We start from the raw sequence: 21,310 nt of genomic DNA on the forward strand, positions 1-21,310 counted from the left end.
AATGACACAGTGATACATGTTGCTATTGACCTGTAGATACTATGTGTAACCAAAATGCTACCGTAATGTGTGGCAGGAAAGTCTGGTGGCCTTGATGGTATTTTTGGAAACACACAGTTAATGCCAAAATTTTCTAACTTGCACAGTTTTTACCTACATGCATTAATACGCTTTCCTGTATTTCCCTTGTCATACCCTTCCTCAGTATCTTTGTTTTCTAGTGTTAAGTGATAATCTTTGTGTACATTCACAGTTAGGATGTATATAAGCTCTACCATTCAGATCCAAGACCTTTGCAGCCAGGCAGATGGCGTTCCCACTGTGCTCTCTCACTCTTGGCAGATGGAGGTATAGGGCCATCATTTTGACCCTTATAGTCTGTGGCCAGAGCTGTGGCCTGGTTTCCTGATTGCCACTATAGCAGTTTGAAATGTCTGATAACCACCAGCTCTCCTGGCCTGTTCTTCAGTCTAAACTCAATAATATGCCAATAATGTCTCCTAAGGTTATGTTGCAGTCTTGAGCCACCCGTGTGAGGTTTTGTTTTATCTATGGACCTTTCTCACACACTGAGAGTGTCTGCTTTTTAGCAAAAAGCAGTACAGTGAAGAAGTGTTCTATCTTTGAGGAAAAGGTTTTGTTGTACCCGTCACCCCCCTTTAATTTGACATGTTACTGTCTTCTGAAAACACTCTGTTTAGATTTATACCACAGGATGAAGGCTCTGGTTCTTCTGTGGTCATAGTGACTGGTCTGATGAAGGCTCTGGTTCTTCTGTGGTCATAGTGACTGGTCTCCTTCTGTGCCCTAGTGGAAACTTCCACCACTGGGTTAACTCTAAAGATGCAGATGCCAGTTTGGTCTTAGAGTTCTTTGCTGTGAGATGTTCTGCCTTGAGCTGAGTCCAGATACCGACCTCAGATTGTGACTCTCACTTCTGCGGATTACACAAAAGAAAATGCCAAAGTTCAGACCCCCCTTTCTAAAGCAGGTGCTAAGGTGCATGACTCTTCTGAAGAACCCTGGCACCTTTTGGTGAAGTACAAGTTCCTCATATGGAAGAGGTTCTCCCCTTTCTTGTCGTACGTGACATTGACCAAGTTTTCTCAGTCACTCTCTGACCAGTTTGTTGCCACAAGCACTTGGAACTAACTCTCTATGTGAAATGCTTTTCTTCCAAACAATTTCTTCCAGTCAGTTGTGTATGTTCATACTTTTAGACCGAGAGGAGTTATGCTGCCTGTAGGGGCTATCTGAGACCCGTCCTATTCAGTGGTAAAAGAGGAAATGCGCTGTTGCAGAAATATGGAGAACAAATGGCACCATTTCCAGTACTGACCTTACTCTTGGATCCAAGAATGACCTAGCTTTCTCAGTCTCCTGATGACTATGTAGTTTTTGAAGACTTTCTAAGGAGGATAGATGATGCTTTGTACAACCTAGTCTTAGCCAGCTGTATCTCTATGTTCCGCATTATCTTAAAGCAGTTGTGGTCACCCTTCTTGTTAATGAAGCTTGTTTGATGAAGAACATCAAATACCTAGGTTCTCGCCAGTTTCCTACCCAAGTCTGTTTTGGAAGCCAATAGCAATATCAAATTCTAGACAAGTACTTCACCTATGCAGCAAACTTCTTGCTAGTGATAAGGACTGTTTGGGAAAATCAAGACAAGGTAGCTTTTGTGATAAGGATCCCTACAATCTGTTTCAGTAAAAATGAAATAATGTTCTTTATTGCCTTTACCAGCTGGCATAATTATCCAATGGGACAATTGCAACACCAGTCAAAGATGTTTTTCTTCTGAAACTGATGTCATGCCTAAAAGTGTAGGCCATAAATCTGTTTCATGTTTTATCGCCTTTGTGCTACACTTAAAGGCAGTATGACCTTGTTTAAGTAAAGGAAGCTGAATCCTTATCCTGGACTTAAAAGAACTTTGCAACTGCAATTCCAAGTCTAAGATGATCTGGGGGAAGATTTATCATCTCTGATCTTGGCTGGAAGACTGGCTGGTGTCTTGCCCTTTAGAACATCTCTTTTGACGTAATGATGTTTCACTGAAGATTTCCTCCATGAATCAAAAATGTTATCATTATAGTGCCCTACCACTTGCATCCTCCACAGGAGTGAAGGCCTTCAGAAGTAGTGGTTACACAGATTGCTTCAGATAAAGTGAGATATCGTTCCTTCTCTGGTTGGATCACTCTGGTGATCTAACTCCTGCAAACTCTCCAGATGACTCTGCAGCCAGGAGCTTAGGCTTTAGAGAAAAGGAAAAAAAAAAAAAAAAAAAAGTGTCACCTTACCCAGTCTAGTCCTTGGCATACCTTGGGGGAAATTTTAAGGCTTAATACCAACAAGGGCTTCTCCACCCAGTAGTTTCAGTTTTCAAACAGTGAAAGACTTGTTTGTGTGTTTGGATGCGTATCTGTACTCATGTCCAGTAGCCCTAGGAGGTGAACACCTAAGAAACATCCCCTTCCAGAAAATGCTCTCAGATATGTCTACGCTAATGTACTTACGTGTTTCCAGAGACCTGTTTCACAGAATGAGATGCTTCCTATTCCAGTGACAAAATCCACTTGTGTTTGCAGTAGGTGCTGCTTCTGTTTTCCTTCTCTGACTTTTTGTTTATAATGCATGTATGTCAGTCAAGGTGAGAGTTTTACTTGGAAACCTTTGATAGCCAGAGTCAATAACCCTTGGTGCAAATACTTCACATACATATGTTGGCTTTCAGGGCAGCACAGAAGGCATACAAAGAATTTTGTTCTCAAATCCGAGGATATAATTCCTGATTCGTGATGGACGGAACTACTGTATACTCTGTCAACAAGAAGGATGGTGCAATATTGCTTATATTCTGCTAGCAAACAATTAATCTGATGCGTTGAGAAGTAATTCGGTCAGCAGCTCACCTTCTGGTTTTTCTGAACACTTCAAAAGGTAGACTGAGTTGTTTTGAGAGGAAGAAGTGTCGTTTAGTGTATTGAAGGCCTTAGGGCATCTCGGGATAAGTCTTTTTACTTTGGCCATCAACAAGAAATGCACACCAGGGGAGTACAGACCAGTCAGTTCTGTATCTAGTGTCCTCTCCATCTCCATACCACCTTCATTCCCCCCACCTCTCCACCACTTGTCAGTCTTTCTAGGCATGATATGCTTGTAGACCATGGTAAATCTTATTTCAAAATAGCAACAATAGTTCCCCTTATATCACAAAACCATATAGGCATTCCTTTTCCCTAAAGTCATTCTTGTACTGAAGGAGTTGCTTGTCCTTTACACCTGACATCAGGAAGGCATTTTTAAGATATTAACTTAGAAGAATAGTGCCAATATCCAAAAGTTCCAAAGGGCTCATTCTCTGCCCAGACCCTGAAAGTGGAGATCATCTTGTTCCAAAAACCATGAGGCTGCTCAGGTGGGCACCACCTTTGGAGCTCAGTGTGTTCTACCTGGGCTCAAGATGCCCTAGAAATCTGTGTGAAGTAGCCCTATACTGGATAACCTGTTGAGTAGTTACCTGGAGCTGTGCCTATTTTTACATTTACACTATTGTAAAAACATCTAAAAATGGCGCGGCACAACACCTGTAATTGCAGTTTGTGTCAAGGATGTCGGGCCCCTTTTCAGACAAATTGATGATGTGGAGATTCCAGCTCGGAGTCCCCAGCAGCATGAGCTTACTGGTGGACTACAGTTTTGAAGGTAAAAATGAAAAGATTATTTACTGGTGACTATAATTCCTTGAAATCTGTAGTCTGCATGTATTTTCACACTTGCTGTCTTTCCTGGAATTCAGCTGTTTATGTTCTACTCTGTTATGAGAGGAGATTGAAGTGGCACCATGTTTCCATGTCTGCCTGTACAACATGTATTCTGCTGTGACAGAGAGGGACCTTAGACACCATACCTTCCATGCTGAGTTTAAAAATATTACCTGAGTGAGTAGTGCGTGCTACCATGTAAAGTCACCTGCAAAATCATTATACGTGTGGACTGCAGTGCAAAGAAATGTGTTTACTGGTCAGCAGTGTCACTCTCCTAGGAGATTTGCATTATACCTGAGAAGGGTATGGAGCTTAACATACTTTTTACTAAACTGCAGCTCAGGTATGGCTAGCACACGAGCTTGCTCCCTACTACCTGCTGCAAATCTGTAAAGATGCATTATTTATGCTTGCACTATGCCTCTGTAAAGTTTTTACTACAACATGATTGTCTAAATATGTAAATTAAACTATTAAAAGCAAAGTGCAGTCAGCTTAATCATCCATTATTTTACTGTATATGAGACCTGATTATGGATAAGCACTAAATAGTAGGGTACAATTATCTTCTTTATAGTGGGGGTCATTTGGGATGAAATAATCTGTTGTAATACTTTGGGCACTTGAATAAAGAAGAGACTACGTTGCCTAACTAGCTTTTCCTTCTGCTTTTTCATGTAATTGCAAAATGAAAACTAAAAGAGAAATGAAAACAATATTTAATACCATTGCAACATACATTATAATCCTTTTGTATTTACAGGGTTATTTCTAAGTAATCTCTAATACTTATTTCAAATAAGCATTTTATATATATGTGTATGTGTTCCCCTTTGTTCATGCACATTGTTTCACACACAGTACACGTGTATATGGAAGTGCATTCTCCAGGACTCAGATGTCAAAACTCAGTTTATCTGTCAGTGTACTTGTTCCTCCTTTCTTTATCTTCTCAGGACCGTGGTTCCGTTCCTGTGTTAGTTTTTGTTATGCCTGTTGTTACCTTTTCCTTTATAAGGTTTCTTAAACTTCAGACTCAGACTTGATCTTCTCTTAGATTTTCCAGTTCATAATGCAGTTTGCTGCCACTGTATTACTGATGCCTATTGTCACATTTAGTTAATTAAATATTATTAGTGATTTCCTTGAGACGACTTTTTTTGAATGTGCCAGCTTAGTTTGTCTTTAGAAGTTGTCTTCAGATTCTCGTGGTGCTCTTTGGCCTGTCTGTTAGGACAGATCTGGACAGATCTGCTCTTTCCTCTACCTTGCTGTTACAATGAGAAAAGGCAAAAGCTCCTGAGATGGGCAAGTTCTAATACATCCCGAAGGATGAGGTTAAACTGCTAAATAGGGGAAAATAATACAATTATTACAAGACAGTTTGGTCTTGCTGTGGAGGGCTAGACTTACTGAAATCTCTGGAATCGTTTATCTGGACCTAGGTTTGAAATCTGCTGTCAAATTTGTATTCTACAGCAGCATGCTCAAAGCTTTCTGGCCTTTGCTGAGGCAACGACTAAACACTTCCCTCCTTGATCTGTCTTCAGATGTGTGGCTGTATATCACCAAAATCCCTTGAATAAATTGGATGCCCACCTATAGTGTTTTCAGATGAAAGACTGAGATAATGTAACTCTCGAGAAAAATTGTACACCAGTGGCAAAGAAAAATGTGTCCTGACTAAAGAATTTTCCATGAGGCTTCTGTGTTACTACAGAAATACGCTTTTCCCTGCTTTCCCCGGGAACAGAAGGTGCAGACACCAAATGCATTCTGTCATAGGGTATGTAATCTGTGCTTTTGATCAAGGCTTGCTTTATTCCAACTGTTCCCAGGCTCCCTGAAGCTCTGGCAATCTCTTGCCTGTTTTAGAAGTAGCACCCGCTGCCTTTGTTTTCTCCTCAAGCGGTGGTTAGAGATGATTTTTCTGGAGGGCGTCCTGGTATATCTAGAGAGCAGAAAAAAAACATCGATTCTGTTTGTATTGGATTACTTGTCAAGAAGAAAAACTTCAGCTTTATTCTTCCTATGCTTTCATTTAGTGGTTTGGCCTGACATTTGTACTATGTAAGCTTTATGAATCATTTGGTGATACCAGATAATTTATGTAAGATAAAAGGTGAATATTTTACCACCTTTGTATAAGTGGCCAGTCAGGAACATGCCCCTTGCAAATACGAGGGTAAGTCTAACCTTTTCTTAATGCAGGTCACTGCTGAGCTCCTGTCACGCCACGTAAATTACTCTCTGGTTTGTTTACTAAGGAAATCTGAAATATGTGAAAGTGTGGGATTTGACTTGATTCAATCCTTTTTCTGCACAGAACTGTGAACATTGTATACAAAGTTTTTTGTTTTTTTTAATGAGGTCCCGGCAGGAATCTCGTTACGGGCTTTAATGCTTTCACTGGCAGTGTCTGCCTTTGAGGTAACTGCATTGAATGGACCTATTTGGTCAAGTTATGCCAGGTTCATAACTTCATCTGAGTTGTTCTTGTCTTGTAACAGTGTAGTGACAATATTTTGCTAAATTTGTGCTTGCTGCCATGACCTTGACTTTTTTATAGCATCAGTCTGTGGCAACAAAGCTAGAAGCCAGTATAGATACTAAAGGTGCACTTTTCTGTAAATGGAGTATTGGCCATTCACACAGGGTGTGTTCTAGAAGTAACATATCCCCAAAATGAAAGACTTTCAGGGTTTTCTCTAATGGTGTGCTGAAGTTCATTGACTGCCATCACGCTGTGTATCTTCCTAGCAGGAAGGAAGGACAAGGTTGTACTGTGTATGTCCAGAAGCCAAGCACATTTGCTTGGGCACACTGCCTTAACGAGGATGGGACAGTCTGTCACCTGAGAAAGACAAACAGGGATGTATCTGTGAAAATGGTTCTGCTCAGGCTAATAGTTTCCCTACCTACAGTCATTTGATTGACCTCTGTCCCTATTGCCATGACTCTTGTTAGAGCAGTGACTCAGAAATGGCCCTTTATGCTGATGTCTCAGGTATGTCCAAGTCTTGAGAGCAGCTTAGTGGAAAAACTTGATTGAAAAGGTAATGTTAAGCTGCATGATGTCCCAATGGGTATTAGAGTGCTTATTTGATTGGGTTTGACTGCCACAAATTTGACCAGTTTGTCTACAGTTAGCAAATGCATTTATATTTGATATGTGTTGGGTTACATGTGCTGTAAGGAAGATTGTTCTTCAGATTCACTGACTTGATTTATATGGCTTGGGACAAACTTTAAGTTCTGTGAATTATAGTTATTGCCATGTGTCCTAAATTCTGTACCTCACTCCAGTGAACTTGTTATTAAATGCTTGCATACCAGTGGCAGGAAGCTGCTGTCTACAATCTTAATATGGCAAAGTCCCTAGACTTCTATTTGGTGCAAGCAAACAACCCGACAGAGACCACTCACCACCTTTTGTTTCCTTCAGGAGTGCATTAAGTTCAGATGTTACCAAGAACATGGATTACAAGTGCTTGTCTGGTTGCATTTTTCATTGCTTCTGCCTGTACAGGCTATAACTTGGAAGTCACGTCTGAGCTCCTCCTTGTCAAACCCATTCTCTCTATTGAGGTGTTTCAGAGCAGCTGTATAGTTTTATTTATTTGCTAATTATTGGCACCCTCAGTAGGAGTTGGAGCTTGTTCGGTATTGGTAGCCATGCTTTTATTCTGTGGAAACCTTGAAGTTTTCCACTTTTAAGTCTTTTATTGAAATAGATAATTATTTTTTTCCAGCCAGTGGATTTGACGTGGCTTATTTTGAACCACCTCAGAATTTTATTTACAAAGTTGGAAATCCAGTGGGGTTAGTATGTGTGAAGAGAAACGTTGCCTGCAGGACTTCCCTTATAGAAGCTGTCTGTATAGGAACATTTGTCTTTGGGGACTAGAATGCCCAGCGTGTATGTGGTTTCCTTTAAGAGTTACTCACTCCTGGAAAATAAATCACTTAAAAATCCAGGAGACAGTGCCTCACTGCAAAAAGTATAAAATGATGCTATAAGATGACGAAAGATAAAAAGGTAACATTTTAGGGACTCCTTTATGTACTTGGTCTGGGAAATAGGCATTTAGGGTAGAAATCTGTTAATTTTAGTTTAAAGAAAAAAACAGGTGGCAGTGCATAGTTATCAAGTTGATTGATATTATGAAACAACATAGGTGCATACTTTTATTTTCAACAGCTTGTGGTTCAAATCCTGTCATCAGTGTACAACATCTGAATCTTTCCTTCTTGCCTTTTTCCTCTCCTTTCCGTAGAAGAGGCTTCTTTAAGTGTTTTGAGGCATAACCCTGTTGTGATCTTTCTTTTCCCTGCCATCTTCATCACTTACTGTCATCTTTTTTTTCTCCTTGAGTGAGCCTTGCAGCTGCATAGTTTTAATCTTAAATGTGTTCAGTGCCTTTTCCCATTAACGGGGAAGATTTCCTTCTCCCTCATTTTCCCTGCCCCAGTTTGGTTCAGTCATGGCAGAGTGGACAGTAGGTCCTCACCACTCTAGTCTGAAAGCCATTCCTTGACACCAGCATCTTTGGTCTCCTTCCCTAATGCTGTTTTACAGTTGGTGAGTGTTCAGTTGTTCTCCTCCTATACCTTCCTTTGTCAGCCACGTTTGAAGGCTTCCATACCACCCTCTTCATCTGTGACATGTCCAGTGGTTTGAGTACTCATTTTAAAAGTCTTTGGCTGTTTGAACTTTGGCAAACTTTTGGCGATCACTTTGAGTGTCCTAGGTACATGGTTTTTCATGACTGTTTTTCATGCAAGAGTCTTTCCTGTGTTTCTTTGGAGAGGTAATCTCTGACCTCCACAGGCTCAGTGTGTCTTCATGCAGGCCATTTACTCTCCTGTATGTTTGGTGTGTTACTTGGTGTCTTGGCAAGATGCAATAGAGAAAGCGAATGCGGGGTAAATTGAGGTCCCTTCTTCCCCAGTTGTCCTGCTCATCTCTCTGGTGTTACCATTGTCTGTTAGGACACTAAAAATGATCATTTCAGCTCTCGTACTTTCATCTCCTTTGTTTTATACACTTGGGCTGTCTCCAAATTCTGCTTGCTACTTCTTCTCGGCACTTGAAAATGTTGTAGAAAAACTCTCTCAAGATCCTCTGTTACTTTCAGTACCCTTACCTCTGTTTTCTGACAGCCATGTGCTTTGCCAGTTCAGTCAGAAGGAAGGGAAGATGAAATTTAATGTCCTTTTATATCTATCTATCTATCTTTTTAATTTTTTTTTTTAAAAGAGGGGAAGAGGAGAACTTTCTCCATGAAAAAGCTCATTTGCTGTATTGTCAGTCCTATTTTGTCACACAGAAATGAGCCAAGGAACATGTTGTTATTTACAGAGAAACAGTGACTTTCAGAAGTTGTGTTCCTGCATTTCTGTCTGCATTGATTGGCCTTTCAGCCCAAATATGAGCTGCTTGTCTCATGCCTCTTCCTTTTTACCCTTTGCTTCTTGAAATTTAAAAAAAAAAAAAAGAGGGGGGCAATTTGGAAAAGCTGGAAAATCAGAAGAGGACTTGAAATCATTAAAAGAGACTTCACTTCAGCTGGATGATATAAAGGGTTGCCTCCTGCTTGGTTCTCCTTCAGAAGTTTCATGATGACTGCTTGCAGCTTGAGACCCTGGTCCATACACTGACCTCCGAGGAGTATGTGAGAAGTCCCGTCATGCTGCTGGTGCCTCCCCAGAGGAGTGCCTCACCTGTATGGCAGCTTCGTGCACGTGTAAGAACAGTCACTAGTGTAGGAGCGACGCTGAAGAGTTGACATTGGAGTGCCTGCTTTTCCTTTTGAGCAACTTTACCTGGTGAATTCCTACCTAGAGCAATTAGGATGAGACCAAGTAACGGGTTAAGTGTCATGGGAGAATCCTTCTCAGGCATCCTGGAAATACCCGCTTATTTTCTTTCCTCGCTTCTTTTAGGAAACTTGGCTGCTTTAAAGATGTTCTTTTGCCCTTTTGTGTGCATTACAGACCTTTATTTCCCCCCTCATAAGTTACAAGTGAGTTGTTGTCCAGACCCTTCAACCACTGCTGCTGTTCCGGTGAGCTTTTCATCAACAGCATGCAGAATTTTCCACCTTGGCCCTGCTCCAGTTGTCCATCAGCATATACAGTATATTCTCAAAGGCTATACTTGTATCTGATAGGAAAAAAAATCTGTCCTTTTGTCTTTCCAGACTACTTCCACATCCTTTTTAATGATGTTTTTAGTACTCATTTATGTTATGTGTAATAACTTAAAAAAAAAAAAAATCAAGACTTTGTTCTTAATCACCTTTTGGTCCTTTCCATTCTGCCCGGTTTCCTCACCTTCCCGCTATTAGTAACTTGTTACCTCAATTCATTAGTTGCTTTATAGGCTAAGTGACTGCTTTATTTCTTTCAAGACTATGATGTAACTTCACATTTTTGGCTACTTTGAATAAATTGGAATGTCTTCCTTTAAAGTTTTGTATCTCTGTACCAATGGCTTCAGCAAATGTGTTGGGAACTATCTATCACCATAGTAGCCATTTTACAATGCTGCATTATTTTCATTTTCTTGATTAGCTCTCAGTGAACTGATGTCTCCAGACTAGGATTAAGTCCAGCTATGCAGTTCTATGGCACTAGGTATTTTTATTTAGGTTTGAAGCAGAATTTAGTTTAGCAATTTTGAAGTAGAAAAAACAGAGTTTACAGACTTTGCCCAATGTTTTGCTTACTCGTACACTAGTAAAACAAATGAAACTGTTTATATCCAGTTAAGGTTATATTGTATAGAATGAAAATGTGCCTGCCATATCAACATAACTATCTAAGTTTTCAAAAAATAATGGCAGGGAAAATATTTAAGGGCTTGGAATAGAAATGTGTGGAAAAGTGGCAGTAGGGCAGTCCCACTGTGTTCCTGAGCCTAGGCTGCTGTTCTTGCATATCAGGACTGAATAAGATACAGCTGTGGATTGTAATTTCTTGAAAGCAGTGTATCACTGTTTAAAACTAACTTTAATCCTTGCAGACCAGTAATGGAGGAGGGAGTTTAAGTGATTATTCCTCCTCTGTCCCATCAACTCCAAGCACCAGCCAGAAGGAGCTACGGATTGATGTTCCTCCCACTGCCAACACACCAACTCCTGTCCGTAAACAGTCCAAGCGCCGATCCAACCTCTTCACGGTGAGTGAGCCAAGGAAGAGACTATTGCTGTATTTTACATAGTGCTCTGTGATGATGGCCTGAATTTCAACCCTGTTGAGTTGAGCTGGTCTAATCCAGACAGGAGTGTTGAGATGGATCTGTAGGCTCAAAATCAAAAACTTCCTAGAATTACCATGGGGTGGTTCTGTTGGAGGATTTAACAGAAACTAAATACAGTGAAGTTCCCCTGTTGGGAATTGCAGTGAAACAAGTGAATCCACAGTTGAATTCTGGAGCCTTTTTCCGACTTTAATTCTCAGACCTGTCTAGATTCCCTGGTTTGGCAGTAATCAAAGAGAAAGCTGGGCCTCTTCTCCCCAGTCCTGCCCTTACACTGAATAATGCTGCTAACGCGGGGCTCCCTTGTGAGGTCTCCTGTGTTTGTAGAGAGGTCTCAGGTTTACCATGGGAATACCATGCGGTACTGCAAAATAACTACCCAATGCTGCTTTTATTACTATACAGTCTCAACTCACTTTTCCAGGGCTGAGAGAGATGATGGACATTAAAATGAGGTTTTTTCTTCCCAAACCATCTGGGGTTTGCTTCATTGAGAGGCAAAAAAAATGTACTAAATGGATGGCTTGACTGGTCCAATATGATAGGTCTTTGTTATGCAGAAGTAGTTTGGGAGATGATAATGAAGCCTTGAGTGATGATTTCCTTAGTTTAGTAGTCTTACTGAAAGCTTAGGGATAGTATTGCCTGGGTAATTGTGGTTTTGTAAGCAGTTTTTTGACACTTAACATGCTTTATAGCAAAAACAGAATGTCTGTGGGCTCACTTGTAAGTCCCTTGGTGATGGTAGCTACATGTTAGTTGCGTTTAGAAAGCTATGACTTCCTTGTCATCATAAAGAGTTTGTATTTTTTTATTCCAAAGGTGATGTCATGTTCACTTCCTAAAGCTAGCTCGCTCCTTGGTTGTATCCAGGGAACTGCATACAAAAATGGTAAAACCATTTCCTTGCACTCTAAACAAAATCTGATCTCTCAGCCTTTAGCAAGTAGAAAGTTTTGTTATCGTTTTGGAGCACTGAGTGACCGCACAGAGTCACAGGGATTGTATTTCATGTGTCCATCACAACAGTGATATTTTGATTTCAAATGAGATTTTTAAACTCCTACAAAGGAATGAAAATCATGCATTTGTGCTTAGGCGCAAATGTCTAGGTGCAAAACAATAAAATACGCAAAAATGAGTGGCATGTGAAAAGGGGTCCAATTTTGATGTTGGTATTTTATAGCAATCGTGCAGATTTCCTCCTGTTGGTGGGAATACTCACTGCCATTCGGGCATATTCAGGAGTTACCAACCCCACTAGATGTCAGTGTCAGCCCAGAAACTGCCAGCAGATTAATACCTCTGGAAATAGAGCTGAGAAACTACAGCATCCCTCAAAAGCATTCGCCGACCATTTCTGGTCTGAAGGATGCATAAAATGCCATAAGGGATGTATAGATGTTGTTGACATTTGAATAACTGGGGATGTTTTAAATTAGAGTAAGTGTAAATTTGAGAAAGTGAATAGAGAAAAATATACCCATCTACGATTGCAGAAAGGGTTTGAGAAGAACGTTAAGTCAGCTGCATTTGCTGTAAACAAATAGACTAAAGCTCTGGTTTGTGATAATTAATAGCATAGTGAGAACCAAATTTACTAATGTGAGAGGATGTTGATGATTGTCTTAATGTCTAATAACTGGGGGAAAATTGGGGGGAGAACAAGTCCTATGGGAAAAAAAAATAACAATAATTTGACTTTTCAGAATTAGCTTTGTCTTTTAAGCTCTGGGCATATTGAATGTTGTGTAATGAGTTGCCCTGTAATCCATGTCCTGAAGTATTTAACACTGTCCCTGCTGTAACTCAGGTTTTATGTCATATCAGCCAAGTTATAACCTGGAATTATTTAATTGAATAAAAATATGACCACTATTTTCTGTCTAGTTATGAACAGAGTATGTAATCAAAATATTTTACTGTTTAGGTCTGGGTTCTTTGCTGTGCTTCTTTCCTAGCCTGTTACTTGCTTATGCCTTTATCACGTACAGAATCAAATATATTTCTGTTTAATTGCAAATTGCCCCTTGTTATCTAGCATAGGTAATATGTGTAATTTCCTACACAAAGAGCTTTTTGTGTTGGAAGAAAATCGGGTTAAGTAGAAAACAGGTAACAATTTTTCTTAAAATGCTTACAGCTTTTGAGTTGAAATAGGGTTGAGAATTGTAAGCATGTTTAAGTGCATTAAATGCAGTATCTGATCTTTTTGACTTTGAATATTAATATTTGCTGTAAAGCCATTGTTGCAATAGCTGACTTTCTACTTAAGTGATAAAATAGATCAAATATTAGCAAAAGGGTAAATGTCCTTTGTTTTGTGCACTGTATTAACAGGGACAACTAAATAATACTGTGTAGTGCAGGTGGGGATTTAAGATGCATATGAGGTCTACTTCAGCAAAGAACTGATTATAACTGTGTGTCCAATCCCATATGGGGCGAATGAACTTCTGGTACAGTAAGATGCATCTTCTTTCCCGTGTTTGGTATTACCTATCTTACATCTTTGCAGAATTGCAAGCAAGACTTTCTTAAAAGTTAAAATGAACTCTCTGTCTCAGTATCTACTATTAGAGATCAGAATTCTTACTTTTGGGGCTCTCTGGACTGCTGATACTGGATTCTGGTTGTGCCCAAACTCAGGCGCTGTATCCCTCTGGGACTAAATCTTATTTCACAGACCTAACTTGGGTAAGGTTTTATGTTGATGTCAATCTGTGTATGACTTCCACTGCAACGGGGAAATGAGTCAAATGATATTCATGCAGGCATTTTAATTTTTTTAGACTTTTTCTGATTTGCTTGAATGAAGTTTTAAATAAAACCACTTAACATGTAGATGTGACATCAGGAAAAGTCCTAGCAAATGTTGATCCACTATGGTTTAGAGTCTGTTTTACACTATAGGATGTAAGATGCATTGTGTGTGTCATAGGTACAAAAGCGTAAAAGATCAGAATATATCTATTTCACTGTATGATTTGTCATTATAAATAGCAGAGCCCACTAAGATTCTCCCTTTGAAAATTTTATGGATCCTGTGATTACAAGCAGCTAGAATAGAATTTGCCTAACAGAAATTCCTATGTTTCTATGCTTTTGGCATTTGACGATATTTTTGCATATAGATATTTCTCTTCTATGTGCAATGTATTGTTTCCAGATGCAGTTACTATTACGGAATGGAAGACGTGGTGATTTAAAAATAAAAATGAAAAATAGTGCGTAGATATTTAGCTTGCTTTTCTGAGGCAGGATCCTTTCTTTAAAAAAGTCAAATAAAAAAGAAACATTCAAGTTGACAACTTCCCTCCCAAGGATTTGGCTACCTTCGCTGACTTTCTTTAAAATGTCACTTACGGGCGCTTTGTGCCATTGAAGCATTGTTTTGCCTTGTATTATTGGGAAGTGGCACTTTCAGATTCAGAAATCTGTCTTGAAGGACGAGGAACAATAGTTATCCTGAACATTGGATTTCATCCCTCCCACTTGTTTTGCTTGCTTTCATTTATTCTTTGTTTAATTCCCCGGCACATCATTCCATTGCCCCGAACCATAGTAACTAGTGATAGGAGCCCGTTCCCGGTGGAGCGGGGAAAGCAGCACGGGATCCCTGCTGGGTAAATGTGTTGCTTAGAATGGTGTTACTTGAAGTCCTCCTCCATGGGTTTTCTCCCTCCCCTTTCCTCCTCTTGTGCCCGAAGGCAACTGCTTTGGGGATTTTTTTTCTTCCTTCCACCCCTTCGTATAATACGGAAAATGGGTATTAGCTGTCCACGATCCTAATTGTTCTCCTAATTTCAGTGTCTTTCAAACATCTCTTATGGCTGAAAATGAAAAGCGGGATCTTGTGTCGCTCTGGTTTTCATTAACTTCCCATTGTGATACTGGACATCGCAAATGTATGCGTTTCATCTATCATCTCTGATTTGAAAAGCACATGAAAATGTTTTCCCATTTTCGATATTGTCTGAGTAATGTTCCTATTGAAAAGTAATGGAGTGAAGTTGTCACTTGTCAGTTCAGTTATTAAGGAGGATGATTCTCAGGTCTTCTTTTTGTAATAAAATAAATCTGTCAAAATCATTACGGTCGTGCATTCTTTCACAATAATGGACTGGAATCTGAATAACTTCTTAAAATTCCTATATAACTTTATAAAGTCATGAAGTGAGCACTGCAAGCTTACTCCTAGGGCAGTTCTAGTGTTATAGAAAGCCAAGATGAGACAATTCAGGATTTAAACATTGGTTAAATTTTCCTCATGCTGATTTTTCTTCATTGTGTTCAGATAACTTTTTTCAGCATCAATCGCTAGCTTTTCTTGCAATTCCAACTTTCTAAAAAAGTAGGAAAAAAAAAAGTTAAAGTCAATATGATCAAAACCAGCATCATAAAATCACATTTCTAAGTAGTTGATAACATTTCTAAAAACCACACAGATATAAGTAAGTTTATGCATGTATATATCAGATTTTTTTAATGGGAAGCTGGAACCTTCATTCCTCTTTGGAGCCACTACTGGAAACTTCAGAAACGTGTCCTCTGATCTGCTGTGTCTTCAGGCAGTGAAACTGTAACTCTTTAAACCGAAATGCCATTTCAAACAAGTGGGTGGTTGGAAATTACAGGCAGTATTTTAGTATTCATATTTTGGGACAGTTGTGTACTTTTGTAGATTCTAAGTCTTGGCCTTTGGGTCTATATTTATGTGTCAAAATACTTTTTTAAATTGCTTTAAAAAAGAGAAATTAAAAAAAATGCGTCCTCTGTGTGAACCGCTATGTTTAATGGAGCCCAAACTTTCTTTTTGCTCTGCAGTCTCGGAAAGGGAGTGACCCAGACAAAGAGAAGAAGGTCCTGGAGAGCAGAACAGATAGCATTGGAAGCGGTCGCGCAATCCCAATTAAACAGGTATGCCGAAATACTTCTTTTTTTTTTTTTTTTTTTTTTTTTTTTCTTTTGCTTTCCGTAGTTGGAGACACACCTCGGGTCTTAAGCACTCTGATGGCAGGCCCATGCGCCAAGATGCGTTTGATGTGCTCCGGTGATGAATGTGGAAGTCACTCACTTGACATCAATTAGGAGAGGTTCCTATGTGTATTAAAATAGGATCATTAGAATAAGAAGAGGGAAAATGTGACAACAGGCCTAATGAAGTGCAGTCTGCCGGCCTGCATATGGAGCGGGTTTCTAGGCTGTGCTGGCTTCAAAGCTGCCTTTGTAGAGGGGGCTTTGATTGGGCCGTGTGCTGCCAGTCGGCAGGGTAAATCAGATCGCGCTACAAGAGCCCCTTGTGATCGCAGAAATAGCCTGATGTGGCCCTAATTTGCTACTGCAGACGGACATCTGAACACAGTTTCAGGCTGGTTTGTAACAACGAGGCAATTAGTTGTGATAATCATAGCCGGTGTGTCAGCTGTGCGTTCTTGTTTGTAATTTGCTAATGAAGGAATTGTAACTTTGATTAGGTTCAGTTTCATTTAGACCTTATTATATAAGAGAACGTTTACAGCTGTAATGTGTGGCCTTAATTAAACTTCCTCATTACACAACAGGACTTGAATTCAAGGATTTGTTTTGGTCTGTTTTACTAGCCTAGATGCACTTTCATTAGCCTGGAAACTCAATGCTAAATTGTAGCTGTGAACACTCCTTTGAAAGGCAAAAGCAATGCCAGCATCCGATGCGAAGTATTTGGGTGAATGAGATCATTTACTTTCTCAAATTAAATTACACGGAATTCACACAGTTAAGAACACCACGCTAAGCATTTGTACAGGGTGCTTACAAATAGTTTCTGTGGCAGTGTTGGCAAGTATTTACTTCTGTGTGAGTTCCTTCGCTGGAGATAGCAAAATTGCCGAGCGAAAGGAGCTTATTTTCTTCCCACACGGTTGTTTCCAGTTTCTTTTGGTGGCTTTCCTACCCTCTGGAGGGTCACTTGCCTCTTCTAATCCTTCCTCAGTCCATACTTCATCTTGCCAGGTAGCCCTGGGTCTCCTGTTTGGGGGTGGGTTTATGTGCTTTGGGGGGTTCGTGGGTTTGTTGTTTGGTTTGGTTTTTTCTTTTTGGAAGTAGGGGCGAGATGATTTTTGTACCCTTAACTGTTTGCAGTGATTTTCTTTCTTAAAGGCAGTTAAAAAGACCTTTTGGGACCATCAGGCAGCAAAAGTGCTGTCGTGTCTGTGAATCTCTAGTAGACAAATTTTAATCAAACACACTGCAATTCAGAAGAGCAGTTTGAAACCAGATAAGCTCAGGATTTGGCTCTGCATTCAGTGGAGGAGATTCCAGGCGTTTAAAACAAGCTAGAATTTTTTTCTACAGCTTTTGTGTGGTATGAGATGGGTTAGACCAGCTGGAATTCTTATGGGTAATACTAATTAAACAAAAGTGTGAATGCAGCTGAGAATGAAAAAAGGAGGAATATGCTTTTCAATATTTATTCAAGGCATACATACTGTTCTTTTCTAAAATGCTGTTGTATGAAATAAATTTGATTAAAAATGCACTTGTAGGAAGAGTATTGTAAGATAAGCATTTTAAGTGTGATTGCCCTATACCATGTTGTATTGAAATATCCCCTACAATCTCTTGAATTTTTGTATTGAAAATTTCTCCCTGCACCCCCTACTTGTATACTGAGTATGACCAATCTTTTGGGAATGTGTACTTTTTGTTATTAATTGCAATTATGGTAATTTCCTTTTGTCACGTACGAGCAATTATCAGCAAATATTTGAGCAGGTCTGTAGTCAGCAGATACATCCTATTCATCGGGGTTTTGGAAGGGTGCTAGAAAAAGGGAGGCTGAATTGGCATGCAGTGCTGTAGGATGGCTGCTGTCAGTGGTATTTCACATCATACTTACGTGAAGAGAATGGATTTTGGAGTTCGTAGGTTTTCTAGGTTATAGTCTGCAGTAAGGTGTAGGAGACCAGTGCCACCTAGCCGCTGAAGCAAAAGAAGATGGAGTAGGAAAAAAATGCTTTTTTTGATGTGGAAACACTTAATTAAAAATTGAAATACAGTATGTATTCATACTGACGATGTTTCATTACAGTTTAAAAATGTACATTAGTTTGAAGTGGTCTTTGATTACAACCTACACTATTTCAAGCAGAAATGGCTCCTGAAGTTTGACCAGGGGATAGCTTTTTGTCTAGCCACTATTTAGATGGAGACTTCCTATCAGTAGAGGTGGCACCGAGTTAAATTGCTGATACGACTGTGTTCTTGGTGGGCTCTACAGGTGCCAGATTCTTGGAGATTTCTTTGAGGCAGTAGAAATTCCTGCTGGTGTCTCTTATTTTATGTATTAACTGTGAATAAGACAGGGGGATGTGAAAATGAACTTTTTGACCTAAAAATGTTAGTGTGTCATGCTACTGTGCTTCTAATGAGAAGCCCCTTCCATCATGGTATGCTTCTGTGACAAATGGTCAGGGAATAGCAAGAGGAGTCTGTTTTCAGGAAGTTGGATGCAGATTGTAGTATTCACAGTATTGCTGTGGGAGAGCTATCTTATTGTATCCTTAAAAACCTTTTCCTTTTAATCTTTTTGTCACCATGTTTTCCACTGTTTGTCCTCCTTCTAGCCTGAAAGTCACTTTGCACTACCCTGTGCTAGTATCATGAGTAACCTCCAGTTATGTTAAATGTCCTCTGACTTTTTTAAGCTGCTGTTGAGCAAAATGCCTTTGCCAGCCTCATGCACATACTCTTTCTTCTATTATGTCTTTGGGACATCATCAAAAGCATGTAGTGACCAGGCCCTTTTAATATCTGTTGTCAGTACTTTGTTTTATTCTTGGTAGGTTCTTACTCTATATGCATGCCAGCAATACTTTACACGGACTGCTGGCAAGGCTGTGCTTCTTCTGGTGCAAGGCAGAAGTCCAAGCTCATACATGCAGATCAGTGCTTCAGTTGTGTTGGTTGAGCTTATTAGCAGATTTATTCCCCCCCCCCCCCCCCCCCCCCCCAAAAAAAAGTTATGGTTGAAACTCAAATACGATGGATTTTGTGTTCTCAATTCACTGCTACTTGAAAAAAATGTAATTACAAAAAAGCAAATAGATAAAAGAAAAGTCTTACTATTCAGATGTTGAAATCAATGGCTTGGTTATCCAGTATATTTTGTGGTGCCTGTGGCTTGTTATCTACCCAGGGTCTCCCAAAAATCTGAAATAGTATTTCCCAACTTTAAAAAACAAAAAAAAAACAAAAAAAACCCCAAAACCCCACCAAAAACAACACTCCCCCCCAAAAAAAACCCAACCCTACCAAACCCCACAAAACAACAACAACAAAACCAAAACAAGTTAATTGGAGATTGGAAATGTTCTGGTTTTGAGGAAAAAATGCAATCTCTTCCAGCACTAGAGGGGCACGTGAAAGAGGGGAGGAAGAGCTGGTATTAGTCAAGTATGTTTGTGTGTGGTGGGGAGAGCACAGAATAAATGTATGAAAAAACCAGCTCTCTAGGAAATGTAGAAAACGTGATGATGAGGAGTTTGTCATTCATCTCAACTACAATTTTTTTCATAGATCAGGTCTGTACTGGAGCTGTTGAACCAACATAGCTATGGTTGATGTCTGTCATCAAAGTGATGCTTTTGTGTATTTGGAGACAGTTTAAACTGGTAGAGGAGTGGGGTTTTTGTAGGGGCATTTAATTTCTCTCCTGGTTTCTCTCTAAATGCACATACACATCTTGTGAAGTGAGCTATGCTGGCATAGAGAGTTGCTTATAATTCTGTATTACAGCCTTTCTGGGACCCAGATACCGACCCGCACAGCTACTAGGGTTTAATGTGGGTTTTGGTCAAGAGAAGCCAAGAGTTGCAACCTGCTCCTGAGTTCCTGTTCTTGGTCCCTGTAACCCTGGGAGCTTGGGGGAAATAGGTAAAATTGTAAATGGCATATTTCCTTCCAAGGAAACACCTCGCTCCTTCAGGGCTTTATCCTTAACTCAAAGCAATCTGGTCAAAAAGAGTTAATGTTCTTATTCTTTCTCTCCTTTCTGAATGTTAAAATTCACTTTCCACTGCAGTGCTAAATATGGTTTTATTGGGTTAAGTCATATAAAAGTGTTCTGACAAACCTTCTTGCTCCCAGCAGAAACCCAAAATGTAGGCAATGAAAAGCAGGTGTGTTTTTAAAATGTGGCTGCTAACTTCTGCCAAAATAGTCTAAGCTGAGTGAAATTTTGGGAAAGCCAATTTCCCAGGGAGGTACAAACACCTTCTGCATGCATAGCAGGATCAGCATGCCTTACATCCTGTGCTTTTAGCATCCTTTGAGAACTGCAAATGCCATAATTTTCCAAAAAGAAGAAAAAGTCTCACTTGTGTGCTATTTTAATATCTTCTACTAATCAAATGGAGTCAGAAAATGTCTGAAACAGTATTAGCCCAAAGTTAAAATCCATAGAAAGTTCTGTACTTCTGAGAAATTGGTGCTTAAACTAAAAATATTTTAGCTATCTTCTGTAGCATTGCTAATGCTATCCTTAAAGCAAACTTAGGGTGAATGGCTTATTCTGTTTGGAGTATCCTCTGTTCAAAACCATTTCTTCTGAAAACGAAGACTTGTTCCTGGTAGCCTGAGTGAATATTTTGAAGCACATATTAGGCTGTACAGTTTAGGGTGACATACTTTCCAGGATGGGGGGGGGGGGGTTGTAGCATTTTGGGAAGATTACTTTGTTTTCTGTGGTCTTGCTAAATCTTTATCAGTAGTGCATATTCAAATTAAAAAAAGCACAACAAGAAAAATAAAAGCAAGAAGCTCAGCTCAGCGGTGAGGGGGCTTGTCATGTATTAATTTTTCATTGCTGTGGAGAATTGTACATACATAATCACTTGATTGCAGTGGGAGTTAGCGAGCTCCTATGGTGTCATTTGCATAAATCTTGTTAAGTCAATGGCAGTTAATGAAGTACAAATGAGCCTGGAGAAGGTGACATGCAAATCGTGGGTGGCAGATGGGAGGTCTGTTTTTGGGATGGCAGCTGTGTGCTCTTTCTTTTTTTTTTTTTTTTTCTCTCCTGTCCCCATCCCCCCCAGATTAGAGTGTAAATAAATACGTAAGAGCTGGCCTTGACTTTCTGCTTTCAGACCTCCTTCTATTTGCCACTTGCACTTAATCGCAGATGCTCATATTATTATATAGTCCAACTATATAACCTTGAGTGTTCTTTTACTAAAAACTGGTCAAAATGGATTTTGACAGGTTGCCTCAACCCTTGGCTTACCCTGGG

General features: G+C 39.7%; 1 protein-coding gene across 10 annotated transcripts in view; it reads left to right on the top strand.

The window, feature by feature from the left end:
- Nucleotides 1–21,310, top strand: part of AGAP1 (ArfGAP with GTPase domain, ankyrin repeat and PH domain 1) — a 402,057-nt gene that overhangs the window by 193,904 nt on the left and 186,843 nt on the right. For all 10 annotated transcript variants that reach the window (XM_052791201.1, XM_052791202.1, XM_052791204.1 and 7 more), the window contains 2 exons: nt 10,801–10,956; nt 15,865–15,957. In XM_052791201.1, coding sequence (XP_052647161.1) covers nt 10,801–10,956; nt 15,865–15,957 — 249 coding nt within the window. The remainder of the gene's footprint in view (nt 1–10,800; nt 10,957–15,864; nt 15,958–21,310) is intronic.

The sequence above is a fragment of the Harpia harpyja genome, chromosome 7 (genome assembly GCF_026419915.1).
Source record: "Harpia harpyja isolate bHarHar1 chromosome 7, bHarHar1 primary haplotype, whole genome shotgun sequence".
NCBI classification, from domain to species: Eukaryota; Metazoa; Chordata; class Aves; order Accipitriformes; family Accipitridae; genus Harpia; species Harpia harpyja.